General features: G+C 41.5%; 2 protein-coding genes across 2 annotated transcripts in view; one reads left to right on the top strand and one right to left on the bottom strand.

Annotated features, from left to right (window-relative positions):
• Positions 1-1684: 1684 nt before the first annotated feature.
• PBK (PDZ binding kinase) lies at positions 1685-9365 on the bottom strand. Its single transcript, XM_014057304.2, has 8 exons — positions 9232-9365; positions 8795-8869; positions 7860-7953; positions 7261-7403; positions 6476-6645; positions 6226-6355; positions 5071-5244; positions 1685-3097 (listed from the first exon to the last, which is right to left on the bottom strand). The coding sequence occupies exons 2-8, from the start codon at positions 8853-8855 to the stop codon at positions 2892-2894; spliced, it is 978 nt and encodes a 325-aa protein (XP_013912779.1). The 5' UTR covers positions 8856-8869; positions 9232-9365; the 3' UTR covers positions 1685-2891.
• Positions 9366-13530: 4165 nt separating this feature from the next.
• Positions 13531-17887, top strand: part of SELENOI (selenoprotein I) — a 43828-nt gene continuing 39471 nt past the window's right edge. Inside the window, exon 1 of the mRNA XM_087717404.1 lies at positions 13531-13746. Within this exon, the coding sequence (XP_087573530.1) occupies positions 13675-13746 (72 nt within the window). The 5' untranslated portion in view covers positions 13531-13674. The remainder of the gene's footprint in view (positions 13747-17887) is intronic.

The raw sequence follows: 17887 nt of genomic DNA, 5'->3' as shown, positions 1-17887 counted from the left end.
TTGACCCCTTCCAGTCCGGCTTCAGACCTGGTTACAGCACAGAAACCGCTTTGGTCGCATTGACCGATGATCTCTGGAGGGCCAGAGATGGAGGCTATGCATCCATCCTGGTTCTCCTTGACCTCTCAGCGGCTTTCGATACCATCGACCATGGTATCCTTCTGCGACGACTGCGGGAGGTGGGAGTGGGAGGCACTGTTTTACAGTGGTTCTCCTCCTACCTCTCGGACAGGTCGCAGTCGGTGTTGGTCGGGGGGCAGAGATCGTCCCTGAGGCCCCTAACATGTGGGGTGCCACAGGGTTCGGTCTTATCCCCCCTACTATTTAACATTTACATGAAACCGCTGGGCGAGATCATTCGGAGGCACGGGATAAAATACCACCAATATGCGGACGATACGCAACTGTATCTGTCCGCCCCGTGCCAACTCAATGAAGCGGTGGACGTGATGAACCAGGGTCTAGAGGCCGTTAGGAACTGGATGAGCGCTAACAAACTGGTACTCAACCCGGACAAGACCGAGTGGCTGTTGTGCTTCCCTCCCAATAATTTGGCGAATGTACCAACACTTAGGCTGGGGGGTCAAATTTTACACCCCTCAGATAGGGTCCGCAACTTAGGAGTCCTCCTGGACCCACAGCTGACTTTTGACCACCAGCTGTCAGCTGTGACCAGGGGGGCATTTGCCCAGGTTCGCCTGGTCCGCCAGTTGCGGCCCTACCTAGACCGGGAGGCTCTCACAACAGTCACTCGAGCCCTTGTGATCTCTAGGCTGGAATACTGCAATGGGCTCTACATGGGGTTGCCCTTGAAGTGCATCCGGCGACTACAGTTAGTCCAGAATGCAGCCGCGCGAGTGATAGTGGGCGCACCGCGATTCGCCCACGTTACACCTGTCCTCCGCGAGCTGCACTGGCTACCTGTTGGTCTCCGGGTGCGCTTCAGGGTACTGATGACCACCTTTAAAGCACTCCATGGTAGTGGATCTGGGTACTTGAGAGACCGCCTCCTGCCGATTACCTCCCTTCGACCAATTCGATCGCACAGACTGGGCCTCCTCCGAATCCCATCTGCCAGTCAATGCCGACTGGCGACCACACGGAGGAGAGCCTTTTCTGTTGCAGCTCCGACCCTGTGGAACGATCTCCCCGCTGAGATCCGTACCCTCACCACCGTCCAGACCTTCCGCGCGGCCCTCAAGATCTGGCTCTCCCAGCAGGCCTGGGGATAGGTTCCTAATTCACCCGCCCGAGTGTTTGATTGTTGAACGAAAGTTGTGTTTTACTATTTTTTCTTTGTTCACATTTTGTTTTGTTTTTGATGTTGCACTTCCCTTCCTTGTGATTGTGAGCCGCCCTGAGTCCCCTCAGGGAAAAGGGCGGCCTATAAATTTTAATAAATTCAATTCAATTCAATTCAACATAGCCTCTTACTTGTAAAAGTAAAATCCTCACATAAATACCTATCCCTTAGTTTATGGCATCATTTATTTGATCCACATAACCAGCCTGGTTCCATGGGTACTCACGATGTTCTATGAGAAACGTACACTTCAAACTATCATTTCAAAAAATTACACATACAGCCCTTCTTTCAAAGCACTGTACTCACTAACCAGAGTTTTTGATCTGACATCATTGCAATTCTTTATTAGGCCTTTTCTAGAAAAACTGGGAAGCAAGCTAAAATGAACTGTTTATTAACTGATGCTGTCAGTGTAGAGACGATGCAATTCCCATTAAACCAAGAAAACCTGAATTCCAGTATATAGCAAATGTTCTTGCAAAGTTACATTTCAGATATAAACATTTCTGAATCTCTGCTGTTACTGCAAAAGGCAATGCCTTCCACTCGTCCAAGAATTTATTTCTACCTTAATTTCTCAGTAATTCCAATAAAGTGGTTTTGCCCTTCACACAATTTGGATTTATATAAGGAATGACTCAACAATGTATTACGGTATCGTGTGGCTTGCACATGAACAAAAATGTGTCCTAGGTGCTTTGGTTCATATATAGAATGAAATGAAGTTTGATTCTGGATACAGACCAAAACACTGTTCCAGGCGTAAGTGACCTGATGTGGGAGGTAAAAAGAAAAAATAAGGGTATTGGCAGCTAGGAAAAATCAGGAGAAAGGGAATGAAAGGCACTAGGAGTATATTGTTAGGAGCAGGATACCAGCACTATCTTACTTGCCCTGTGAAATCACTCCTGATTCTTCTGAATTTTGTTTGAGACCTAGATTAACCAAAGCATTCCAAATTTTGTTCTGCTGTGCCAGTGAATTTGAATGCAATCCAAGCAATCCAAATAATTGGATTGTAGCCCCTGAAATGCCATGAGAAAATGTAGATTAGGCACTCAACAGACCAAAAATACTGCAAATGGTTGGGATCACTTAAAGTTTTCAGCGACTTTGGACAATACGCAACATCACCCAAAATGCTTATTGTTGAACATTTTTGGGAGGAAAAAACCCTTTGACCTTTACATCATGTGTAGCCATTCCCTGAATGAACTGCAAATTCTCATATTATGAATACTAGGTCTGAGTAACATTCGGTTAATGCAACTTACCTAGAACACAACAGTAGTTGGAGAACTTGGTCACTTCCAACCAAATCATTTATATTAATACTGAAATAGTCATCCTCATCTACATGTTCTCACATCAACTTTATCAACAAGAAACACTAAAGGTACTGTTTGAAATAATTTATCTGACCTAAAAAAAAAAAATCTGGCAGTTTTAAAGAGTTTAAAATGGCCACTTAAATACATTTGAACTAGAAACTAAGCATTGAATATTCTCACGTAATATCCCTAGCTAAAAATTCTGGAAGAGAACAGAGAAGTTGCCATATGGTGTAAAAGTCAATGTGAGTTGGCTAAGGTATGAACTTTTCCGACTCCAAAACATCCAAAATTTGTGCTGCTGCAGGACGGTTTCTTGGATCTTCCATAGTACACAAGGAGAAAAGCTCAACGGCTCTTTGATATGAAGGGTCCAGCTCTTCCATATTGAGTGGTGGCCGAGTTCCAAGCACTGCATAGTAGGCATCATCATCAAAGTCAGCTTCATCGAAAGAAGCATCTAGAATTACATGAGAAATGGGTCAAAAGCCATTTTCAAGAAACCATCACAAATTGCTAAGAAAAAATAATTGTATCCAACATTCAAACTGTAGCCCAGAAACAGTACTGACCAGGGTTTGAGTCTTCTCTTGATCAGAGCGCTCACCTAAATTAAATTTATATACGGTAGTTTCCCATTTCATTAAAGGCAACTCTGGGCAGTGCACAATAGATAAAATAAAAAACAGTGAATACAAATATATGAAAATGTAGTAATATTCTAACAATTCCAAATTCAGTCAAAGTGGAGGGAAAATTTAAAAATGGGTCCCTCAACAATGGAGCCATCTTACCAAGTTTCCAGTTCTGTGGAAGCCCCACACTTAATCACATAACCAAGTCTGGAGGGGCTTACAGAATTTTGAAAGGCTCTCTTAGTTATGATAGCCACCTGCTCTCATTACGTAATCTTACAGGATTATTGTGCAAATAAAATGGAATTCAGATGGATAATTTTGAGCTTTTTTTAAAAAAAAAGCAATGCCAATCAGCTGGTTTTAATAGAAATCTTTCCAGGCATTAAGAACAAGGTCCTCTTAAAGATGCTTTCACGTATTAAAGTAGTTGTCATGGACATGGAATTGGGTATTTTTCCATGTTCCTTCCAATTCAGTTTCTAAGAGAACATTCCTTTTTAGTCAAGTCCCAAAGGTGCTTTTCAAATGGCAACTGGACTTCCTTAGGGTTTTTGAAAATTTCTCATCCAAGAAGTTTCTTTAGTTCTGACTGAATGATGGGGAATAAAAGAATTTGTATTCTTTTCAGGGTTCTGGTCATTATTACTCTGAAGATGACAGTTAGCTGGGATTAAGGCCACTTGAGGATTTATCTATACCCCCAGGGTCACCTGAATCAGTGCAAATGAATGTGGAACCATCTTGGGACTGCTGAAAGGACTCTTGTTGTAGACAAAAGATAAGTGGTGTCTGTATTCCTCCCCCTGTTGAGAAGGCTGTGTTAATAATCCGGAGATGGCTTGTGGCTGTTCAATTTTAACATAACAGTCGATGGCCTGTTTGACCCCTCTTTTAAGACAGTAGTCTTCTCGGCCCAGAATGTGGACTTTGCTGTCTTCAAAAAAAGTGACCTTTGTGCTTTCAAATGCAAATGGAGTGCTGATTCTTGTCCCAATGGGACAAGCAATCCATCTGCATTTGAAAGCCCAAAGATTACTTTTTTGAAGACAGCAAAGTCCACATCCTGGACAGAGATGACCACTGGTCTGAAACAGATAAACTGGCCATCTGCATTTCAAGAGTGATAATAACCTGATAGCAAAAAATATAAATCCTTCTACTCCCCACCACCAGTCAGAGCTGAAGAAGCTTCTCGGATGAGAAATGAAATGTCTTCAAGTTGCCTCTTGGAAAAGGGACAACCACTTCCCGGATGTCTGAGAATCTCTATAGACATTTACACGTTTATATCTTTTTAATTGTTTTGCTATTATTCTTGATTGCTAAGTTGACAGAAAGGCAGGCTATAAATTGTAGTAAATGAAACTTAAAATATTTTGGAAGACTACAGTATCATTCCACATTTCCTTATATTTAAAAAAAAATCCAATGCTGGACTAAACTTTTAACATATTTGGCCTAAGTCCAATGCCTGAAATCACCCCAAGATCATATAAGATTTGTTTCAGCAGCTAATTTCAGTAAATTCACCGATTAAGCAATTTATAAGATGCAGGTAGCTCTGCTGTCCCATTTTGTTTGTCCCTGGAGGTCGAATTGACCATTTTTATATGGATGTAAAAAGAAGGTTCTGCTAAATGTAACACATTCTGCATCTCACCCATATCTTACTTTAGCCCACCTATTCCAATGATGTCATCACCATGTTAATGCAGAGCTGAGACTAAAATAATAAAATAATAAAATAAAGTTACCCCACCATCCCACCAGGCAAATCAAGAATATTTAGACGCACCATCGTCATCGTCTCCAAGCAGATTCAGGTGTGGTACGGAAAGTGTCATCATCTCCCACAAAGTCAGCCCAAATGAAAATATGTCAGCTTTGTCAGTGATAATACCATTTTTTTCAAGAGCTTCTTTGGGTTTCCAGGGCTCAGTGCCAATGTACTCAGCTTCTGGATCACTCACTGAACAAAAACAAATTATAGTTACAAACCAAGAGCTTCACTAAACTTCAGGGTTTAGTGAAATTCTCTCAAGAAGCAAAGATAAACAGCTCTATAAAACCAAGGAAAAGAAAGTCAAGAGCAGTTAGTGTCATAGTAACCATTATGAACAGAATTTGAATCCTTTCATTTCTAAAATTCCTTAAAGGCAAGCAACTAGGGCTGCTTGGTAAAATTTTGTTAGACACAACTGTGACGAGCAAGAGTTCCAATTTATTTATCTAACTAATTTATAAAACTGCCCATTGCACAAGAAAGTGATTGGGGGAAATTCTGTAACATGTATAACTGTAATCCCAGTACTGTACAGGTTCTCAAGAGCCATCCAGAATACTTCCAAAGGAATCTTGTATAGCAACATCCTATTGCATTCCTTTTCCATATGACAAGTAAATTAGAACACTAGAATACCTCTTCCTGCTTCCTATAAAGATCTATGTGCCCCAGCAGTTGGAAGCAGCCAAGAGAAAAGAGATTTTGGCACTGGGAAACAAGAGAAATATTACAATCCCAGTTCCTCAATTTGCATAGAATATTTATCTCACATTCCTGTCCTGAAAGAACTGCATTCTTTTGAGTCCATTTTTTGCTTTTCTAGTTTAAGAAGTTGAGAAACCTCAGACAATCAATATTCAAAAATATTTCTATATTTCACACATAATCTCAAGTATTTTGCTTTCCCTTCAGGTATAAGGAAATATGCATGAAATGGGCATAGCAGCTCTGGTTTATTTCCAAACAAGGTTGTTTATTGTCCATTGTAAAATAGACCACAAAGGCAGCTCTGACTCTAACAACAGAATTCCTTTAATGATTCAGCAGTGTGGTAGGAAGGTTGACTGATGACCACCAGAGCAAATTTCCCAATATAGTACACAGAAATAAGAACTGAAGCTGATTTTCAATGAAAGAAAATAAAGGGACACTAAATATTCAACATACCGGTCATATTTTCATCTAGAGGCAAGGAGACACCCACATCACAAATCTTTATTGAGTCAAAGTCACCTTTAATGACAACATTAGAAGATTTTATGTCACCATGAAGCAATTTCTTATCATTGTGAAGATACTGAAAATCAAAAGAGAAGGATTTTCTTTACAAAGGGTATTGTAAGCTTTACTGTTTTTGTTTTGGTCAGCCCTTGAAGGTTCACATGGAAGTGTGTCGTATTCAATTTATTCAGCCTACCTTCAAGCCTCTTGCCATGTGCAATGCAACTTTGAGAATGGTGGCAGCTGGAAAAGGTTTCTTGTGTTTTTCATTTCTTTCTTCAATCAAGTCATTCAAGGACTTCTCCCCACCATATTCCATAGCAAGACACATAGTTCCATCCTTGGCTTCAGCAAACGCACGAAACCCTTCAAAACACATATTAGCATTTGTCAGTGTCCCCAGGGGCAACCTTCCATTTATTATATTATTCCCAGGTTAATTCAAACTTTAAACTAGGCCAGGACACTTTTTATAATTCTCCAAATATTTTTCAGTCTAAGTATTTATTTTTAAATAATGCTGAAAGAGCTTCAAGAAAGCTCCCATGGTACCTAAGAAAGACTAATAGAAGAGTAGGGCTTGTTGCAGGATCCAATCTGGATTGGACACTGGGACTACTGATTTAGTCTTCCAAGTTTTTGGACTTGTGCTGGAACTTCTCTCTACTGGAACATGTGTTTTGGGCTATTCTTTGAGAAGTATTTATGTGGTGCTTGGTTGGGTGTGGCTTCCGAAATCTGAAAGCTTGGAAGACTAAACCCCTAATCCAGTGACTGGCCCAGATTGATCCTGCAACATTATCCTGGGACATGTGTATTTGCCTTCATTCGTAGTAGGACTTGTCATATACATCAGTACAGTTTGCTTATGTCTACTTGAGGACATTTCTCTATATTTAGCCAGATGGAACCATGGAAACATCAACTAAAAAGGCTGACAAATATGAATAAGTATCTTCCACTTTCCCCACTTAATCTTACCCACAATGTTTGGGTGCTGAAGGTTTTGTAGAATACTAGCTTCTTCATTCAGTCTCTTTTGATAAATACTTTGCTGACTGGAATTACATTTGGTATTTATTTTTTTCACAGCCCAGGGAGAGCAAGAGATCCCTCTGGGAGACCTAGACAAAAAGAATTTTAGTTAAAAATGTGGGTCTAGATAAAGTCTAGATAAATTGCTAAGACTACTATATATGAAATACCAATACCGTTATTTTTGCATCATTTCTCCATCACTACCAAAGCCAATTCTATTATCTGGTTCAAAAACAATCAATAATTAATGTATACCTCTGTCTCGTAATATCAAAACTCTTAATGAGCTATCTCAGAATAACAGTGTGTAACAAATAACTAGCAGAAAGCAGGAATAACTCAGATTATCATATCAGAGGTGCAGAGCAGACATAAGACAATCTGACGCGTCAAATAAATCAAATCCAGATTTACTGTGCTTGTAACAATCAATTAGTAGGGCCAGAGTTAATCACTCATTTTTTCCAACTTTACTAAGTGACATATGAGGTGATGTTTTAGAAATCTCAATATGTTGGAATATATCAATTAAGATAACATACCGTTTCATAAGATAAACATTGACACCAGTTCCATATCCCAGTTTTCGCATGAAGGGAGAGGCTGGAATAGATAGTGTAGATGAAGGATTTTGCCCTATATTGTAAAAAAAGAAACATGCTGCTTATGGTATAGGACATACATTTTTGTTATAATTCCAAGAATGGTTTTTCTAATTCAGTAACCAAGACCAGACTTTATCAAGGGTTTCTTGCACAATCTGATGATGAAAAGTCTTTGAAGTTTTTGATATGTTGAGATGTCATAGTGCTTTTCTCTCTCTCTTTAGGGATGTGCTGAAGGATCTGTCTTTGTTTTTTTTTAAATAAACCTATTTCAATTTCAACCATATATCAGGCAATTTGGAGTCAGCATTATCTCTTCACATTCACTATCATGGAAGCAGAGTGATTCATAAAATGGTGGCCATGGAAACATGGTCATATACATTAAAAAAGTCTCCCAAATATGAAAGCATTTATACTAATCTTTTGTCTGCTACATTTGAATAAGAAGCATTTAAGCACATTTAGAGAAAATTTACACGTTTATTCCCTCTCCAAATCCATCACTCTCATATTTTAGAATTCATTGCATTCTCTCTGCCAACAACAATATGTGTTACTGGTGGGAACTAAGTTACCACCTTTTTTGCAGAGATTTCCTCCCCAGTACAAATCAATCTGAGCACTTCACTTATGCAAAGGGGAATATTGTGTGCCAAGAGCTATGTTTACCTTTAAGTCAGTACTTAAGTAAGTACTGCCATATATTTTGTGTTTCTATCACAAAAGCCTTGCTCTGAATCTAAAATATTTTCCCGATTTTTTCCTAATACGTTTGAGCGCTTATCACTATAAATTGATCATTTTAAAAAAAGTTAAATTAACCAATGGCTCTCAAGTTTCCCCCATATCTTCACTAAGAACAGTCTCACCGGATTTCCTCCTTGTTCCTTCTCGTTTACTGGGAGTCTTGAAAGCAGCTTCGGCAGCCATAGTGATGGATGTTTCTGCAGGAAAAAGCGGGGACAATTTTGCAACTGGAAGCCTGTTCAATGCACAAATGCAGATTAAAGCAGATATCTGTCCCTCGCCGGCTGAAGTTTGCTTAGGGAGCCCAGAGGCAAAATTAGTTCTATATTAATAGTAAGAAACAGTATAAAACAGATCAAATAACTTAATAACTAGATTGGGGAAAACAGCAGTTAGGTGAGATGCTCCCCCCTTCTTAGACCGTTAAGTGTCTTCCCGAGAGAGGAAACATCCAATTCAGCGCGTGCAGAAGCACAACCTTTCACGGCAAGGCTGGCAGGGTAAGAGACAGAATTTTTTGAAAAAAACTCCGCGCCACCGTTAACGAGAAGACACTCACCAACACAACACACAGTCTCAACCACTGCAGCAGTTTCCGCCACCGTTTGAATCTCTGCTGGCGCTTGCGTAAACAGAACGTTAAGCGGGGGCGGGGCAAAGCGGAACGGACCAATTGGAGGTTCGGGACACGCAGCGGACGAATTCGAGGAGTGGCTAGACTCGCAGAGGTCTTCATGCTTCGCCACTTTAAGACTTGTGGACTTCAACTCCCAGAATTCTCCAGCCAGCTCTGGTCTGCTGGCTGGAGATATCTGGGAGTTGAAGTCCACAAGTCTTAAAAGTGGCCCAGTTTGGGGACCCCTGGGCTAGAGATTCTCATGGGCAGCCGGCGCATTCTCAGAGAAGGCGAATCAGCAGCTGAACGAGAAGCGGGATTTCAACAGCAGATGGAGTGGGCAAATGGGCCAAAAGATTACTGTCCTAGAGTTTTTATTATTATCCTAGAACAGTTACGGGTTGCTAACGGAGACGGATCAAGAAAGCACCAGGAATTGGAAAACAAACCTCATATGATTTCGGGCTCGTTTGCTCACTACAACCGAGCTAATTTGAGTCGCTTTATTGGTGAGAAGGGCGGCATATAAAATAACAAATGGCAGTGCCAATTCGAAAAGGCTAGGGGAAGAAAGACTGGGGTTAATATTTGCATGAGGACCTTCCCCCTCCCCAGGAATGCCAAGGTTATTAGCTGGTGTTGAAAGAAATGTCCTTCTGGGTTCAGCTCCAAGTGGGGAAGAAGACACTGGAGACATGGAGGCTGCTTGGAAAGATGGTTTATTGTTGGACAGGGCCACATGGCTTGAGCCCTGAACAGAAAAGGTGATCACATGTTTCAATGTTGATGGATAAGAAGAGAGAAGGGCTGAGGGAGGGGCTTGCTAGGCTTTTTATACCCTGTTCAGTCCCACCTCTCTGTTTCCTGTTCCTGTGTAAGAAATGTATTCTGACTGGTTATCAGACTCCCATGGTGCCATGCAGGGGCTACTCTCTAGGCTGTGATGAGTTCTCAGTTGCCTTGTGGTGAGTTGAGTAATATCCCTTCCCCCTACAGCTGCAGTGAGGAGAAGTCTTTATTATGTAAAGTGGGCTAGCCGGGCCATCTTAATGGCCCATTAGCTGGGGATGGGCAGAAAGCTATAGGCAACTATTCTGTCTTTTGAAACATGTTTCTTTTCACATCCAGAGAAATATTCTGCCTTTTCAATTTTTCCTAGGATATTTCATTTTTCTGGGAGAGGGCTGGATAATAACTTCCCACACTGGAATGGGGAGTTTTAAACAAAAACGGAAGAAGGGGGCATCAAACACTTCATAATGTCAAAACCACATCCATGAAATCTTCGTGGTGATGGAGAGTCAATATCATGTATAGCTGTATTGTATGTCCACTGTCGCGGTGGCTAAAACGCTGAGCTTGTCAATCAGAAGTGGTTTGAATCCCTAGCTCCACGTAACGGAGTGAGCTCCCGTTACTTGTCCCAGCTTCTGCCAACCTAGCAGTTCGAAAGCACATAAAAATGCAAGTAGAAAAATAGGGACCACCTTTGGTGGGAAGGGAACAGTGTTCAGTGCTGGCCACATGACCATGAAGACATCTTCAGACAGCACTGGCTCTTTGGCTTTGAAATGGAGATGAGCACCGCCTCCTAGAATCAGAAATGACACATACCGGTATGTGCGAGGGGATCCTTTACCTTATGTCCACTGTAATGAATGATTTACATTCTTAGTGTGTGGTTTGAATTAGCAAATCATTCAATAGATCCCGTTAAAGCTGGCAGTCAAAATGTTGGAAAGCATACTGTCATAAGTGCATTAATTCTGACCACCTGAAGTAGTAATAGATTGAATCTGATGTTGTTGAGGTCCATCTTGCATTTCAACCCCACTGCTTTCAAAGGAGATCATGTACTAACTTTATAAAAAAGTAGGATATAGAAAATAAAATAACAGGGTTGACAAGGACATTGGCGGTTTCCAGTTCAAACTCCTGCTCAAGCAGGAGACCCTACTATTTCGGTCAAACAGCTACCAGCTTCTTGAAAAACTCTAGTGTTGGAGCACCCATAACTGCTGCTGCTTTTTTATTTTTTATCTATGTTGCCTGATGTAGCACTTTGGTCCTGGAGAAACATGGTTTCGTTTCACTGTGTACTATACTGTATATTGTTGAAATGACAATAAAACTTGACTTGACTTCTGGAAGCAAGTCATTCCACTGACTGTTTTCTTTGCCAGAAAATTTCTCCTTAATTCTAGATTGGATCGCTCTTTAATAATTTTTGACACATTACTTCTTGTCCTCCTCTCATGTGCTTTGGAGAATAGGTGACCCCCTCTTCTCTTTGACAGCCCCTCAAGTATTGGAAAACTGCTATCATGTCACCCCAGATCCTTCTCTTTTGTTAAGACTAGACATACCTAGTTCCCACAACTATTCATTGTATGGTTTAGCATCCAGATCCCTTATCATCTTTGTTGCTCTTCATTCTTTTTAGTTTCAACATCTTTTTTGCACCATGGTGACCAGAACTGGTCACAGTATTCCAAGTGTGGTCTTACCAGTGCAGCGTGCTATCACTTCACCAATTTTGACACTATTCTTCTATTGATGCAGCCTAGGACTGTGTTGGCTTTTTTGGCAGCTGCAGCAGTGCTGGCTCATATTTTAGTGATTGTCCTTTAGGACACCTAAATCCCTCTCAGTCACTACCATTGAGCCAGGTACTATCTATTCTATACCTGTGCATTTTATTGGGAATGCCCATTTTAAGTGGGAAGAGAGACTTTGGAAATAACAGAGACTGCTTGGAAAGATGGTGTAATGACGTGGAGCTCCTGGATGAAAAGGGAGGGGCTGCTGAGCATCCCTGGGTTTTATGCTCTCTGTTGGGCTCCATCTTAAGAATTTCCTGTTCCTGTGTAAGAAATGTATCCCATTGGCTGTCAGACTCCCAGGGGGCAGGGGTCTTAGCTACCTTTGTAGGCTGTGTGCTCAGTTTGGTTGAAACTTGGTGGGCGACAATGAAATGGCTCTGCCCCTTCAGGGAAGATCTTCGTTATGTAGAATAGACTGGCTAGCTCAGGTCTTAATGGCCCATTGAAAAAAAAAGGGGGGGGGCTGAGATTCTGCCTGAGTTTCTACTTTTAATATTTCCTAAAATATTTCATTTTTCTAGGAGAGGGGTGGGTGCTAACTTCCTTCAAGGTCCAGTGTTCAAATCTGTGAAGATGCTTCTGTATCTTCAGCCTATCTTGTGTTGACTATTCCCACCCAGCTTGGTATTGTCTGCAAATGAGATAAGTTCTTCTATCCTCCCGTCCCTCTCCCCAAACCATTTATTAAGATGTTGAAAGAGTACTGGATCAGTAGAAGCAGCAGAATTAGATTGTTTAGACATTTTCTCTAGCAACGCAAAGATGTTCATTTCTACCCCCAATATTTAGCCCCACCATGTATGAAATGTTGGACTCAAATCACAGAATATAGAGTCAACTGATACAACAGCGCATTTTATAAAGTCAACTTGTGCAGTTAACAGTTCATTATAAAATTGTCTTTTCAATAAAAGAAAAAGTTAACTGTAGTGTACATTTCCGCCTCCTGTTAGGATCACGCACACACAAACTCCCACAAACACCATGCAGATACAATCATTTTAATTATAGGAAGTAAAGGATTCCCATTTAAAAAAAACCTGAAGTGGGTTGAATTAATGTACTGTAGACCAAACCCAAAAAGTGAATCCCATGCTCTTGTTAGTCTATCAACAAATCCGCCTACAGTAGTGTTCGGTGGATAAATTAGATGTTCTAGGCTAGGACTGGGCAGAACAGGTGGGAAAGACTGAGGCTATCGGGAACTGAACGAGGAAACGGGGGTGGGGAGTAGAAAAAGAGTCAGGAATGTATTCAGTTGCAAATGAATTCGAGGAATAAAGACAACGCTTTCAAGGTGCCTTCCAAACCTATTGATATAAACCGCCCGATAAACACAATTTTCAGACCCCAGCGGTACACCGAAAACAAGCGGCTTTTCAAAAAGAAGCGCAGAAGGCTGGAAGGTGAATGAATGACCCCGGCCTGAAACAGAGGCAGCGCCACAACCAATCCCAGCTCCTCGGCTTCATCCAAGATGGCGACGCGCCAGAGGGTGGGGGGGAGAGGGGGAGGGGGGAAAAGAGTTATTCGGTGACGTCACGGATGGGCTGATCTGGAGCTGCCACGCGGGAGGAGGAGCAGCGAAGTACGGAAACCGGCGAGGGGTTGGTAGCGGGGTGGGGAGGGGAGTTCCTCCTCTTCTCCTGTTATTCTCGAAGCCGGGCGGGACGAGCGTACAGTGTGTCTCTATGCAGGCGGCGCTCCTGCTCCCTGTGTAGCCTCGCGTGGGAAAGGTAGGCGAGACGGACTGGGCCCCTTTTCTGCATAGCGGATCCGTCTGATGTCGCTGTTAACCATGATCGATTATGACTACGTGAGCGCCGAGCAACTCGCCGGCTTCGATAAATACAAGGTGAGACGATGTGGGCTTCCTGGGGCTTTTCCGAAGGGAGGGAAAGAGCTTGCTGGGGTTGCGGGGAAAGGAGACGCCCTGGGCTGCTGGAAGGCATCCCTCAAGGGAGACACGCCGTGCTTGGATAGCTCAGCCGCCGCGCAGCAGCTTCTTCTACATGCGGGAAGCAGCCGTGCCCAATCGGTACTTCTTGTTCCTCGACTCGCCGGGTGAATTAGCCTACAATTCCCATTGCCGCTAACCCGAATGGTGGGATGAGTGAGGCTGATGGGAATTATAGTCCACCTTTGACCAAGGGATGCTGTTTGCAATAAAGGAGGCCTCTTTCTGGCTGAAATTTTTTTGGGGGGGGGTCTTATGGCACAAGACGCTATTTGGGGGGGCTCCACCTCCCATCCCCGTGGATGATTTCAGAGCCGTGACTCAGAGTTAGTAAAGATGCATCTGTGGCATGCATGTATTTAATTTTTTTTTATTCTATGTTTGCCCATTGTTATGCTTGCCAAGGAGTTGTTTTTGAGGCTTTAAGCTTGTGAATAATCCCTTTGCACACACAAACGTGTTTCACTACCTGGCTATGTAATATTTTCTCCACTATCTTTTGGAAATTATAAGAATGGAATATGGGCATGATAAAGAATTCTATAATTTCTATGACTCTATGATATCCCTGAATTATGAAAACTGAGTCGTCTTCCTAGGATATTGGGACAAAAGGGAGTTAGGATCCAGTAGCTGCCAAGTAATCTCTGCTTTTTGCAACTTCCCAAGATAAACTATAACAGTGGGAATACTTTAACTCTATTGATGACTTTGCTGATTGCTTTTTAGCCATGCCTTGTAGAGTTCAAACACAAAGCTTAAGTCTGTTCAATAGATTGTCTTTGACTACTGCGACACAGAAACACAGCAGAAAAATACCAAGTGATTCATTGAGCCTGCCCTTTGAGTTTGTTTTTGTTTTAATTTATTCATTTCTATTTTTTTTTGTCAGATGATGGATATGTATTTATCACTTTTAGTGTTGCCTTGCCCTCACTTCTGACAATTTTTATGCCTCCTTTAAGGCCCAGAAAAGGATATATATGCACATGTATACTTTCTTTATACAAACCAATCAGGCTGCACAACAAAGTGGAAGTGTTTCAAACACTGCCAGTTAATACTTAAAGTTGGGTATAAAATGTTGGATTAGGAGTGAGAATATCCAGATTCAATTGTGAAAAATCAATTTAGGGATTTGGTCAATTGAAATTCCCATGTGTGAGTAACCTGAAGAGAGCAATACAAAAGTATTATAAGAGTAAGAAAATCATCTCTACATTTATTGCTGTTGATAGTAATTTACAGTTAATAGTAAAATGAATGAAAGCCACAAAGTGACAAGAACATTCTTTCATCTACCTGCTGACTCCTTCATTCTTCCTTAAACACATAGGGTAATTGGTTTTGGCCACTATAATGTGTACAAGAAAACGTATACAGCAATTATCTCGTTGTTTCTTTGCAGAGGAGTCTTTTTTCTTTGGTTGTTCATTTTCTTTGTGTGTATGGATGCGCTTCTTTTTACTTTTGCAGATTTTGAGGTTTCCTCAACATAAAATCCTTTCTTTTCCTTCTCTGTAAAGGAACTTCTGCCTACAAAATTAATTACCCACCTTCCTCAAATTGTATTGAAGGGAAAGATTTGGGAAATTGCTGCCTTGTGTGTCATCATCATCCTGTAACTTGCTGGGTTTTCTACTTGGACGGCTAGCCCTCTTAACTACCAGTTGTTTACAGAATAACAAGAGTTGGAAAGAACCTGTAAGGTCATTTAGTCCAACCCTCTGCTCAAGCAGGAGACCTTGTACCATTTTTGACGGCTGTCCAGTCTCTTCTTGAAAGCTTCTAGTGATGAAGCACCCACAACTTCCGAATGCAAGCTGTTCCATTGGTTGATTGTTCTCACTGTCAAAAAATTTCTCCTTATTTCTAGGTTGAATCTCTCTCCTTGGTCAGTTTCCATCCATTGTTCCTTCTCTGGCCTTTGGTTGCTTTGGAAAATAGATATTTAATAACTATTAAGTTTATAAATTTAATAACCATTGAAGTTATGACAACACCAGAAAAGTTGCTTATAAATTAGTTTCAGAGCTACCGGCAGCTGGATTCCATTTTTGACTGGTTGTAGCATCCTCCAGTCACATGACCACAATTTGTGACTTTTGCAGGTTTTTGGCAAAAAATGGGCCATTCAGGAGAATGGATTTGCTTAATGACAGGTGATTCAGATAATGAGCACATGATTTGTTTAATGACCACAGTGGCTCATTTTATGACCATTCTAAAATGGTTGTGAAATCAAGTCAAATCACCAGGACCGGATGGATTACACTCCAGGGTTCTGAAAGAACTGGCAGATGAGATCTCAGAACCAATGAACTATATCTTTCAGAGATCCTGGAACACTGGGGAACTACCAGAGGACTGGAAAAGAGCTGATGTGTTTCCCATCTTCAAAAAAGGAAGTCAAATTAATGACTCATTTAATGATTGCAATGACTTCTGATGGAAATCACAGGATCAATTGCTAGCATTAAATAAGGAACTACTTGTACTGCTCCCTAAAATTCCTGTGGAATATCAGATTTTTTCATTTTAATCTAGACCTTAATCCTGAAGGAATATGCGGAACAACCCTTTTGCATTAGAATTCTTCTCTTTGGACCATATTTACCCTTTTCTTTATCTTGAATCAGGCATCCTACTGCATGTAAAGTTTAATTACTTTATATGTACATTGTATTGGAACTTTCATTTGTTTAATGTGGGTTTATTAAATAAGCCTTATTGGCAGGGGCAGCACAGCATGATAATTATAAACTGTAATTTAATGACACTGTCTGGGTTCACATTCAAAATACACTGCTAAAACCAGCTAAATGCATGAATTGGCACAATGCATAAATCCAGACAGTAGCTCACATTTCCTTTCTCTAATAAAAGTTGATCTGCTAAGACCTGCCTCAGCAGGTGGCAGCATTTTCTGACTATCTGAATTGGAAAGCTGTGGAGTTAGGTTTGATTAGTACCTGTGTGAGAACCTTGTGGAAATACTGGGGGTTTAAACTATATTGAACAATTTTAAAAATACCCTAGGCGATTGGTTACGTACCATCTAGTCCTGTGATGGCGAACCTATGGCACACATGCCACAAGTGGCACGTGGAGCCATATCTGAGGGCACGCAAGGTGTTGCAACTGTGTCAGCTCCAACGCGCATGAGCGCCCTGGCAAGATGGATTTCAGCCTTCCAGAGGATGGGGGGAAGCCGTTTTTGCCCTCTCCAGGCTTCAGGAAAGCCCCTCCAGAGCCTGTGGATGGCGAAAAACAGAAACGAACTTCCGGTAGGCCTTTTGGGCCATTTTTTGCTCCTCCCCAGTCTTCAGAAGGCTTTCCTAAAGCCTGTGGATAGCACAAAAAGGCCCAACTGGCCTACTGAAAACCTGGAGGCTTCAGGGAGGCCTGCACGCATGCACGGGGGGAGGACACGGGGTTGTGCGCAGATGGCGCAAGAGGAGGGCATTGCATTATGGGTGCGGGCACGCACCTGCGGGCTATCACACGCATCCGCACCCTTTTGGCACCTGAGCAGAAAAACGTTCGCTATCACTGATCTAGTTAGTGTCTACACTCAGCTATTACATAGATTTTTTCCATGCCAATTTTAGAAGAAGCCAATAGCAATCCCATCTCTAAAGTACTTGGAAAAACAAATATGAGTGTGCTCTTGAAATCACCAAGACTTGAAGAAGATATTAATTCTTACTCTGCTGAATCTTCTTTTCTGGAGTTGCCAAGAGATTTGTATTCCAACCACATGATTGCCTAGGTTGCACATTTATCATTTTTCAGAAAACTGTAGATTTACGATATCAATTTTGTAGCTTAATGAGGGAGCTGAATTACTTGAGTTACTCATGAGCGTCAGGGAATAAATCTCAGGAAATCATGTGAGAAAATTCTCTTTGCCTAGTAGGTAAAGCTATGCTTGTCAAAATGGTGCAAGTCATTTATTTAGAAACAGATTCAAAATTCCCTCTTAGCTCTGGGAATGCTGAGGCTACAAATCAGTTAAGCTCTCCATTTCTCCAGAACG

Source organism: Thamnophis sirtalis, unplaced genomic scaffold, assembly GCF_051295495.1.
Source record: "Thamnophis sirtalis isolate CommonGarterSnake01/CBP01778 unplaced genomic scaffold, rThaSir2_p1.2 scaffold_6, whole genome shotgun sequence".
NCBI classification, from domain to species: domain Eukaryota; kingdom Metazoa; phylum Chordata; class Lepidosauria; order Squamata; family Natricidae; genus Thamnophis; species Thamnophis sirtalis.
This window is presented reverse-complemented; position numbering and strand designations above follow the sequence as displayed.